The sequence below is a fragment of the Trichomycterus rosablanca genome, chromosome 9, assembly GCF_030014385.1.
Source record: "Trichomycterus rosablanca isolate fTriRos1 chromosome 9, fTriRos1.hap1, whole genome shotgun sequence".
Taxonomy (NCBI): Eukaryota; Metazoa; Chordata; class Actinopteri; order Siluriformes; family Trichomycteridae; genus Trichomycterus; species Trichomycterus rosablanca.
Window position 1 is genome coordinate 473,701 of NC_085996.1, and position 11,519 is coordinate 485,219.

Here is an 11,519-nt window from a genome sequence, read left to right on the forward strand (position 1 = left end):
AGAATTGATGTTAGATTGATCAGTGATAATGATTCTGAATAAATCATCATGTTAAACCCAGACAGATATGAAGTGTGTGTAAGTGTGTGTGTGTGTGTGTGTGTGTGTGTGTGTGTGTGGAGCAACAATGACTGAATAATGAAGCATAAATGTTGATGTATTTGTTCTGTTGTGGATTATTAAGCATGTACATTAATTCATGTCTTTATTGTGTCTGTAATAGTATTTTTAAATGTTTTAAATGTTGTCGCTTGTCTTTTTGTCTTGTTAATAATTTTATTTAAATAAATCAAAGACAAAAATCACCTGTTGCATCAGTTCTCCTCTACATCTTCTACACCTGTACCTGTGTGGGTGTGGCGATTTTAATGATCTGCTTTTGTACCGTCAGTATCGCAAAGTTTATCGTTATGAATGAGCGATTCAACAAGGAATCGTTCGCTTTAAATGATTCACCCAGGTGAGTCGATTCAATTCACAAACCTGATCGAGTAAAGCATCTCTAATCCTAGTCCTTCCAAATAACACTAACCTTATAACCTTAGTCCTTAGTCTAGTTCCATCCTAGTTCTAATCCAGTGAAGATACTGCCGGTCATGTTCTGCCCACTAGGCGCCTTCCAACCGGACCAGATTTTATCTACCCTACCTAGGGGGGCTGATCCTAAATATAAAACATCACTTTGTTGTAATGTATCACAGCCCAAATCTTGCTGCTAATGCATTACAGACTCACCAAACCTACCCAATCACTCAGTTCTAGCCAATCCACCTTCTGCATGTTTTAAAGGTGGAACGGAATTAGGACAGATACACGTAGAGGACATACCAAACAGGAGACAATGACTGTAGAGGAGAATCAAACCCAGGTAGGTCCAGCTGTCCCACCTCACTGTCCCTGTATAAAGATTTATAAATGATTAGTGGACATCATGATTTACTCTCATATTTTTTGGAAGACTCCAGAACTCTAATGAATCTCCTGTTTATTCAACTTTAATTCTTCTTAAATATGGATTTTTGAAGGGCGTTTCCTCTGTGGGGGCCCCTGGGCCAGCTTCAGAAGATCCTGGTACGACTCCAGAGTGTTTGGACTCTTTGTGAGGTTAAGATAACAGTCCCAGAATCCTGGGGACCAGCCCGCTCCCTCCTGCCAGGTCAGACATTAATGGCTTACGTTTGAGATACCACAGTAATCCAAGACTGACGGGGCGGTGTGGTGAGGTGAAGAAAATAGGGGGATGACCTCAGATTGTTCCTGGATCCTCACCAAGCCAGGAGAACGTCCATCTAAAGCCCGGATTCACCCGGCCTGGTGTGAAGCCGCTCGCCGTGACGCTGGTTTATATTCTTCACCTGTGAGGAGGATGGACGGCGCTGGGTTTGTGCATTTGTCGTCGGTGTGTGTGTGTGTGTGTGTGTGTGTATTAATAGAAGGTGAAGTGTGTGTAGATGAAGGAGTGAGACTAGAATGAATGGCATCTTAATAACAGAACCCTGATTACAACGCAAAGATCCAGTTTCAAGGCCGTCTACCCACAATGCCCAGCACGGACACTTCATAAACCCAGAACTGTCACACACACACACACACACACACACACACTCACACACACACACGACCATAAAGGGTCAGGAATTCAGCCTGGACCAGCCTGGTCACCTATAAAGTTCTCATTCCACAAGAAACAATCAATTCATTATCAAACACTGACAGCGTTTATAAAACTGTATGTGGACAAAAGTATGTGGACGCCCCGCCTAATTCAGCAGTCCTGGTGTTACAGCTACGGCCTCAAAGCTACAGATACCAAAATGCAAAGTAACGGATCTTCACAAGCCAGGAACGTCAATTCTGCTCATTTCACTGCAGATTTAGTTACCACACAAACAACTGTACTGAAGTACGGTGTCCATGGAACAGTGGTCTCTTTGTCAAGGTTGAAATAAAAGTCTCTGAGCGCTGGGAGAAATCTGTCTGTGTGGTCAGATGTGATCTACAACCACAAAAAAACCACGTCTATAAATAAATAAACAGGGCAGAAGTAGCTCAGTTGTTAAGGTACTGGACACGTGATGAGAAGGTTGCTTGTTCAAGCCCAAGTTGTTGTACAAGAGCTTCCAAATGTGGCTAAAGGTGTAGAAGTGCAGAACATCAAAACTTTAGAACTGTAGCTCTGGTGACTGAAGGCCACACTGTACAATCTACACTGTTCTAGCTTCACAGAGCTTTAGAGGAACCCTCAGACCCTGTGGAACACGTCCATCAGGACCAGAAATCCTCCTGACCATCACAGTCTGGGGTTTAGGTCCAGCAGGTCCGGCATGTTCAGGTCTAGTTCCTCCAGATTTATTATGGAGAACAAGCCAATGCCTAAAGACCTTCCCCAAACTTTTTACCCAAACCAGCCAAGGTCTTCCATGTTTGCTCCTGTCACTCAACACATTCCAACAGTTGTTTTACACGTGCCCCCTTAACACACACACACACACACACTCCAACAGTTGTTCCACCCCCCCTCCAAAATAGCACTCAGTCCAACAGCTGTTCAGTTCCTGCCCCCCCCCCCCCCAAAACACAAACACTCCAGCCACCATTTAAGCGCCCCCCCCCCACACACACCACACACACACCACACACACACTTACCTACAGCTGTGTATTCTTTAAAAAGCTCAGATGAGTGTGTGGAACAAATGCTGAAGACTGTTGTTCATCGACTCCCCCCCCCCCCCCAGACACCACCACCACCCTGTTCATCAACACACAGAACTGAACCTCATTCAGGACCAGCCCAGAGAACCTCGGGGCTCCCCAAATTACATCAAAGGCTTTTCATTCACCCTGTATGATAACAAGTTCATCGTTTAAATCCCTGGATTATAACAAGCTGTTCAGCAAGAGTCAGCGTCCATAAATTTATCATCACTGAAACCAACTGTTTACATCATTCATTCATCCCAGCTCAAAAAACCCACAGAACCCAAACCAACCCAAATCTCCAACCAAAACACAAACACCAATTCCAAAAAACACAAACACCAACCCAAATCTCCAACCAAAACACAAACAGGAGTTGAAAGTTCTCCAGCTGCTGGGTTTGATTCAGGATGTTTTGTGCTGATGGTGATGAAGATGATGAGAAGATGAATTTTTATTATTGTTGGATCTTTATTGGAGATGTTGTGGTGGATCAGGATGAGTGAGGACTGGTGAGCTCACAGATCCAGAAATAAACACTAGAACATCACAAACACTTTTATTATTATTATTATTATTATTATTATTATTATAAACACCAAGAGCTCAGACCTTCATCACGTTCAATACAAGAGCTGCAGATCAGGACATCATCATCACTTCATCATCATCACATCATCATCACGTCTATTTCTCAATGTTAACCTGCTTTATTAATCATCTGAAACAGTCAAACCTGGTGTTGGCCATTAAGATACTCTCTATGACCAAAAGTATGTGGACACCCACTCTTATTTATACGATTGGCTTTCTTGTCAAGCATCAGAGCCTAACCTAACAGGACGGCATGGTGGCTCGGTGGGTAGCACTGTCACCTCACAGTAAGAAGGTCCTGGAGTGTAAAACATGACATTAAAATCCTAATAAATAAATAAACTAACAAATGCTCTTTTGGGAGGGCACAAATTCCCACAGATGTGTTTTAATAATAACAACAACTATTATTATTATTGTTGTTGTTGAAAACATAATTCAAATAATTAATATTTAATAACAGCAAATTCCTAACAGCAAAAAATAAACAAATAAATATATCTAATTAAGATAAAATAAAAAGTAAAAATAATTAATCTAGTTACAATAATAATGATAATAATGATAAACAAATCTAAGGCCTCTCTTCTCTCCCCCTTTTGTTTTTTTTCCCATACTTGGTGCCGGTGTCGTTCCTCTGTCCGTCTCTCCTTTCATGGGCGTTTTTACCCCCCAGTGTCACAGAGGAACCCGAAAAAGGAAAGAACAGCTGAGGAGGAGGAGAATAAAAGCAGCTCATCACCGACACTCATTCATTCATTCACTCATTTACTCCATCAGTGTCTCTGTGAGGGGACGGAAGAGGACGTGGTCCAGATCTCAGGTGAGGAGAAGCTTTTACTGATTCAGTCTTATCGAGATAACATGATAAAATAATAATGTACAGATTTAATCATCTAAATATTCTAACAGTTTTAACTTTGACTGATTATAAATAAATATAATGAATATATAATATATAATAATCACTGAGAGTACAGAATCATTACAGACTGATGTTAGAAATAATAGTTAGATGAATTTGAAGCTTCAGAGCTACGGAGGGTATTTTGGTGTTTCGGTGGGTACAGATACTCTGGGTACCACCACAAACACGTCCAGATTTCACTTCAGCAGCTCTGTAGGACACGGATCTCAATTATGAACCTTACAAACTTAATAAAGTTCCTAAAAACATGTAAAAGGTGTCTAAGATTAAGGATTACAAAATCATTTCAGTTAATGAGGAGCTCCTGCTACCCAAGACATGCTTTAGTGCTCCTCTGACATACTGACATGCTCCTCAAAGCTCTCGTGAAGGTTTCTTTATTTTAATTTATTAGACAAACCGCAGTCTGAACCTTCTGATCTTCAGTTCTGAGGGTTAAATCTGGAGAAAAGCAGGTCCAGGATTTTAGGACTGACCTACATGGCGGTTTGAAGCCGGTTGAGATGTTGTGACCTGGTGAGACCTGAAAGCAGCAGCTCTGATGAGGAGGATTCAGATCAGATGATAGAAGTGTTCAGTAACAGTCAGTGCTGGAGGTGCTGTGGGGGTGAATACTTTTTCACAGGGTTGATCATGTCTCCAGTAGGTGGTGCAGATTCTCAGGTGGAACCATGTGTGATGATGAAGAGACCACCGCTCTGGTGTGTGATAACGGTTCCGGTTTGGTGAAAGCCGGGTTCGCCGGAGACGACGCGCCCCGAGCCGTGTTCCCGTCCATCGTGGGTCGACCGCGTCACCAGGTGAACTAACACTCACACTTCAATATCGCATTTATAGAACATCCAAAAGTATGTGGACACCAGACCACGAGCTGTTAGGACATTCCATTCCAAAACCATAGGTAATAATAAGGAGTTGCCCCTCCTGCCCCCTCCTGGCTCTCACCTCCCCCAACAGCTCCACTTTTCTGTGATTCATTTGGCCAAATGAGTCGGTGATTCTGAATCAGAAGGCCTGGCTTGCAATTATATTCAATTTATCCCAAAGTTCAGTAGGGTTGAGGTCAGAGCTCTGTGCGGGTCACTGAAGTTCCTCCACACCAAACTAATCAAACCACACCAGCTCATGATTTGGGCACCATCACGCTGGAACAGGAAATGGCTCCTCCTAAACTCTTTCCACAAAGTTGGAGGGATGTTGCTTCTTTTGATATTAATTTTGTCCCCCTGTTAGTAACGGGTGTGGCTAAACACACCTCAACTCAATCATTTTTGGGAGGTGTCCACATACTTCAGGCCATACCGTGTAAATAATCGGGCGCTTGGGTGGTGCAGTGGTCTACTACACTAACCTGCCACTAAATTTTGAGATACGGGTTTGAATCTCAGAGCTGCTATCAGCCAGCCAGGCGTTTACACAGACATGTTGGCTGAGTCTGAAGGGGTGAAGCTGAAGCCCCTTGATTTCTGGCTCATCTGATGAAGTGTAAATGACAGCAGTGGCATGAAACGACCCAGCAGAAGCAGGTCTGAAGGACCCTTGTGGTGTTTTGTTAAAGGAATGGATCTTCTGACCTCTCTCTCTGCAGGGTGTGATGGTGGGTATGGGGCAGAAGGACTCGTACGTCGGTGACGAAGCTCAGAGTAAGAGGGGCATCCTGACGCTGAAGTACCCCATCGAGCACGGCATCATTACCAACTGGGACGACATGGAGAAGATCTGGCACCACACCTTCTACAACGAGCTGAGAGTGGCTCCCGAGGAACATCCCACCCTGCTCACTGAGGCGCCCCTCAACCCCAAAGCCAACAGGGAGAAAATGACTCAGGTTCGTTCCAAAATGTCCACCAAAACAATCCAGGTTTGAGATGAAGCGCCGTTCCTCGCTGTGATGATCTGATCTTCTGGTGGTTCTTGTTTTGTACAGATCATGTTCGAGACCTTTAACGTTCCTGCCATGTACGTGGCCATTCAGGCGGTTCTGTCTCTCTACGCTTCTGGCAGAACCACCGGTGAGTGATTCTCTTCTGTACCTACAGACGGGTGCTGATGTTCCATCTGTAAATTTGGCTGCTCCTCTGTTACCACTTCCTGTCTGATCCCTGTCTGTTGCGGTTAAGGTGCTGGACTAGTAATCGGAAGGTCGCTGGTTCAAGACCCACCTCTGCCAAATTGCTGCTGTTGGTCCTTAATATACTGTCACAGTACTGTTGCTTTGGATGAAAAGTGTCTGATAAATGCTGATAATGTAAATCCCAAGATTAGATGAGAAATTAGAATTTAGCTGCGGGCGCTCAGGGAACACAGCGGTCTAATATGCCAGTCCAACAGTGCTTGAGTTCGAATCTCAGCTCTGCTATCGGCCGGACAGGCGCCCACAGGGACATGAGGGAGGGGACGTGTCCTTATTTTTAATGTAATTGCGCCCTCTGCTGGTTGGTTGTAGAAAGTGTGAATAACGTGACACTGATCCCACATCGTGCAGGTGAAAAGAAGCGGTTGGCCCTCCTTAGTCAGGGGTCTGCAGGGGAGAAAATATAGAAATATAAATTCAGTTAGCTTGATTTACTTAGAAATATTGAGGAGCAGCAGCCTTGATCACGCTGATCCTGATCTTCATCTCCTCTCACTATAAATCATGAATATAAGATGATACATCTGAATGTTTGAGATGTAATAAATGAATCTTGTTTGTGTTTTGCAGGAATCGTTCTGGACTCGGGTGACGGTGTGACCCACAATGTTCCCATCTATGAGGGTTACGCTCTTCCTCACGCCATCATGAGACTGGACCTGGCTGGACGAGATCTGACCGATTATCTGATGAAGATTCTGACTGAGAGAGGATACTCCTTCGTCACCACCGGTACCCCAAATTATTCACTAATCACAAAATACATCAATTAATAATATATGTGATAGATTATCTGTTTAACATTTATACACCAAAACACATTTATCACCTCAAATATTCTAATTATATTCTTCTAAAAGTTTTGTATATTTATTTACTTATTTATTTGTTTATTTACTACAGAATAAAATTAATTACCGTAAACATAACCTAGTTTAAATCACACAAAATCCAGATTCAGATTGATTATTGATTTAATCATGATAATTTTACAATAAACAAAATAATTCAATAAAAAAAATGAAAAAAATAAAGGAGGAAAGAGCAGAAAAAACAACAAAAAGACAAAACAAAAATATATAAAATTTATAAAAACAAAACAAAAACAGTTTATAAAAGGCAAAAGTAAAAAATAAAATAATATGAGAGAATAAAAAATTAACAATTAAATAAAATATCTGAATTATGTAAATAATATAAATAAACATATAGCATCATTAATATTATAAAAAATGTATAGAATAGCTAATAAATTACTAAAATTATTTATTATTTATTAAATGTATTTTTAATATTTTATTATTTAATCACAATTTAAACAATCATTAAATAAATAAACAAATAAATAAATAAATATCAGTAATAAAGTGTTAATAAATAAACATTAAATAAAAAGAATTTTGGTCAATAAATACTTATATAAATAATTATAAAAATATATAAAATACTGAATTTCAGCAGCACAAAGTTGAAATAAATACACAAATTAATAAAAATACAAAACAGATGAAATATATATATATTAAAAATAAAGCTTCATGCAATAATAACCAGTAAACGTTAGCTTAAAGCTAGCAACGAACATTTCGCTAATCATCGTTTCCACTGTTTTTGATTGAAACAGCCGAGCGTGAGATCGTGCGAGACATTAAAGAGAAGCTCTGCTACGTGGCTCTGGATTTTGAGAATGAAATGGCCACGGCCGCGTCCTCGTCCTCTCTGGAGAAATCCTACGAGCTCCCCGACGGTCAGGTCATCACCATCGGCAACGAGAGGTTCCGGTGCCCAGAGACGCTCTTCCAGCCCTCGTTCATCGGTGAGTTAGCATACAACTCATGCTAGCCATGTGCTAATGTATTATTCCATTGTAGAAATCACGATTATCATTGTGAACGATATTATCACGATATATTGTGTGAAACTTCTCCAATTTACTTAGAACCCAACAATGTTTCTGAATATGGCGGTTTATCACGTGACTACGATATGCTAACAGCAATACAGTCAGAATGTTAAAGATTAGCGATTAGCGCTGGGACACGTCGTGACGTCATGTTGTGTGTTACAGGTATGGAGTCGGCTGGTATTCATGAAACCACCTACAACAGCATCATGAAGTGTGACATCGATATCCGCAAAGATCTCTACGCCAACAACGTTCTGTCTGGTGGCACCACCATGTACCCGGGTATCGCTGACCGTATGCAGAAGGAAATCACCGCCCTCGCCCCCAGCACCATGAAGATCAAGGTGAGAACTCCACGTGATCAGAACCCAGAACCTTTCACAGGGCCGCATGTTCCCTCACATCCAAAATACACTGGAGAGGCTGATGATGGAAGCAACCAAAATCTAGCCTAGTGTAGCAGGTGTAGCCTAGAGGTTAAGGTACTGGACTAGTAACCAAAAGGTTGCTATCACTGCCAGTTTGTCACTGTTGGGCCCTTGAGCGAGGCTCTTGACCCTCAGTTGCTCAGACTGTAGACAGTCACAGTACTGTAAGTCGCTTTGGATTAAAACCATCGGCTAGATGCCCAAAATGTAAATGTAACTCGCTCTTGTTTCACCTCCAGAGGTTTCATTAACACTATATGACCAAAAGTGTATGGACACCTGTTTCAGGTGAATGAAGGCTGTTATAGCCACATAGTTTTGGAACAGGATGTTCAAAATGCGCTTGATCAGGTGTCCCAATACTTTTGTCCATGTAGCGTATAACACATTGTCTTAAACATTGTTGTAATCCTTAAAGCAGCTCCCCAACCTTCAGGAAAATCAGTGTGAATCTGCAATAAGATGCTGCTCCCACCTAGTGGTGATTCAGGACAAGAACACCCGAAGAGTTTTGGAAAAGTAATTGCTCTTGTAGCGTCTCTAATTATTTATTATTTCTGTGCAGCCTGGTAATAAATGACCCACAAACCGGTACCGGTCCACAGCCCACCGTGGGGACCACTGCCCCCTTGGGTAAAGATGGATAATAATAAGTAAAATAGATCTTTAATGGTTAATTTGCTTAATGTCACACTGAAACATCAAAAGGAATTCAAGCTTTTATTAATATAAACATGTTATAAGAAGCACTGAACCTAAAATATTTGTTTTGTCATTAATAAATGTGATTGAATTAGCAATAAAAGCAATTAAATGCAGTATAAGTTGATGAAGACATCGATGCTAACACTTCGCTCTTGTTTGCAGATCATCGCTCCTCCTGAGCGTAAATATTCGGTCTGGATCGGAGGTTCCATCCTGGCCTCGCTCTCCACCTTCCAGCAGATGTGGATCAGCAAGCAGGAATACGATGAAGCCGGACCGTCCATCGTACACAGGAAGTGCTTCTAATCACGCGGCAGGAAGTGCTCCAGAATGACATACGCATCACCGATTACCTGGACATTCAGCTCAGAGTCCAATCAGAAACGTGTTATACAGACAAAAGTATTGGGACACCACCTTATAATGAATGATGAGTTATACAAATGCTGTCAAAACGGGCACAAATTCCCATACACAGACACAAGTCTTGTGAGAAGCTTCTCAGATGAGCGGCTGAGGTCACTCAATATCAGGGTCAGGTGTCCTAATACTTTTGGTCATGAGTATGAGAGGAGAATCTGATGCTGTGTGATAATGATGAAGATTTTTTACAGATGTTCTTGTACAGGATGTTTACATGGTGTTTGATGAATAAATGTATCTCAGTATTTATTGCTTTATAATAAACATGACGTGTTTCTGCAGCACATCATTATTTTGTTTTCTTTATATAATTAAAATCAATTCTACACTTCATGCTAATTCATGGTTACAGATTTGCTTTACATGTTCTCAGAAGAGATAGGACACGTTTAAAACTTTACATTTTACCTGCAGTAAAGTTACTGCGGCTGATCTTCATGTGTAAAACCACATTGTTTTCATATGGTCGTGAACTTGGAGAGGTGAAGATCCAGTTCTTAAAACAATAATATGATTATGAAAGTAAAAACAAAGAACACGTCTCAGTCTGCTGTAACTCCACCTTTACCAGTCAACACCTTTTCTCTTCTCCTGAACCTGAAGTGAAACTGGATCTGCAGGTAAATAAATGAAGTGAACAAGGGAGGAGAACACGGTAAGTTCAGTATTTTAAAGCTGTTTTTGAGTGAATGTTGTGAATGAGCTTGTGTTTGAAGTATTTCTATGTTTTCTATGATTATTTTGTGAAATTAACCTTAAACTAAGGTGCTGCTCCTCACTTTAGAGAACCAGTTTATCCAGAGCTACTTATAGATAGATTCTTTATTGATCCTTTGCAGGAAATTTTTGTTACAGCAGCTCACATCAGTCAACAACAACTTCTTGTATACATACAACATTCACTTACTGTATAAAAACAAGCAATAAGAATAAAAATAAAAATGTACAGTATGGTTCTATATACATGTAAACACTGTTAATGGTGCATGCATAGCATATAAAAAGTGGGTATTTATTATAAATGATTAACAATTCATAATAATCCAAATAATTCCTAAAGTTGTTGTCTGATTGCAGTTATAAGAAAAGATTTTCTGTAGCGTTCAGTCCTGCATTTGGGAGTGACTGAAGGTGCTCTGTCTAAACACCTCCAGAAAATGTGTGTGAATGGTTTGTGATTATTAAAAGTTAAGTTTTGTGAGCATTCTTAACTCTGCTACCTGCTGAACTGAGTCCTGCTCAGACCCCACTATGGAGCCGGCCTTTTTGATCAGTTGTTTATTCGGTTTGATGACAGATTAATTACAGAACACAACTGCAAAGTTGTCATGTGGAAACATGTCATGTCCTTTATATTGTTGATTTATTTGACCTGTTAGCGATTGTTGTGCCTTAAACATGTAAATTAAAACATTAGACGAGATGTCCCAATACTTTTGTCTATAAAGTGTAATACAATTTGAGCACTTGAGTCAAGTCAACTTTATTTATGTAGCACTTTTTACAATAGATATTGTCTCAAAGCAACTTTACAAAATCCAGGACCAACAGATACAAAAACAAAAACCCCTGTTGAGCAAGCCAAGGGTGACAGTGGCAGGAAAAACTCCCTTAAATTTACAGGAAGAACCTTGAGAGGAACCAGACTCAGCAGGGACCCTGTCCTTCTTGGGTGGCCTGGAGGAAACTTTAAATTAACAGA

General features: G+C 40.8%; 2 protein-coding genes across 4 annotated transcripts in view; both read left to right on the plus strand.

Moving 5' to 3' along the window:
* stxbp6l (syntaxin binding protein 6 (amisyn), like) overlaps positions 1-305 on the plus strand; it is a 9,436-nt gene extending 9,131 nt beyond the window's left edge. The window contains exon 7 of the mRNA XM_063001521.1: positions 1-305. This exon is cut by the window's left edge and continues 925 nt beyond it. The gene's annotated coding sequence lies outside the window, so the exon portion shown is untranslated.
* A 4,587-nt stretch (positions 306-4,892) lies between these two features.
* actc2 (actin, alpha, cardiac muscle 2) lies at positions 4,893-10,082 on the plus strand. 3 transcript variants are annotated; one of them, XM_063001523.1, is made up of 7 exons: positions 4,893-5,021; positions 5,810-6,049; positions 6,149-6,233; positions 6,926-7,087; positions 7,980-8,171; positions 8,424-8,605; positions 9,557-10,082. In XM_063001523.1, exons 1-7 carry the CDS (start codon positions 4,893-4,895, stop codon positions 9,698-9,700), a joined length of 1,134 nt encoding a protein of 377 aa, XP_062857593.1. In that variant the 3' UTR covers positions 9,701-10,082. The 3 variants fall into 3 exon arrangements, with proteins under 3 accessions (XP_062857593.1, XP_062857594.1, XP_062857595.1); XM_063001524.1 differs by having other exon boundaries at positions 5,939-6,049; XM_063001525.1 differs by lacking the exon at positions 7,980-8,171.
* The last annotated feature ends 1,437 nt before the right edge of the window (positions 10,083-11,519 follow it).

Coding starts and splice junctions, on each gene's coding strand:
- actc2 (XM_063001523.1), top strand. CDS start 4,893: ATGTGTGATGATGAAGAGACCACCGCTCTGGTGTGTGATAACGGTTCC. Junction 8,172..8,423: donor CTTCCAGCCCTCGTTCATCG/GTGAGTTAGCAT, acceptor TGTGTGTTACAG/GTATGGAGTCGGCTGGTATT. Junction 8,606..9,556: donor CCAGCACCATGAAGATCAAG/GTGAGAACTCCA, acceptor TCTTGTTTGCAG/ATCATCGCTCCTCCTGAGCG.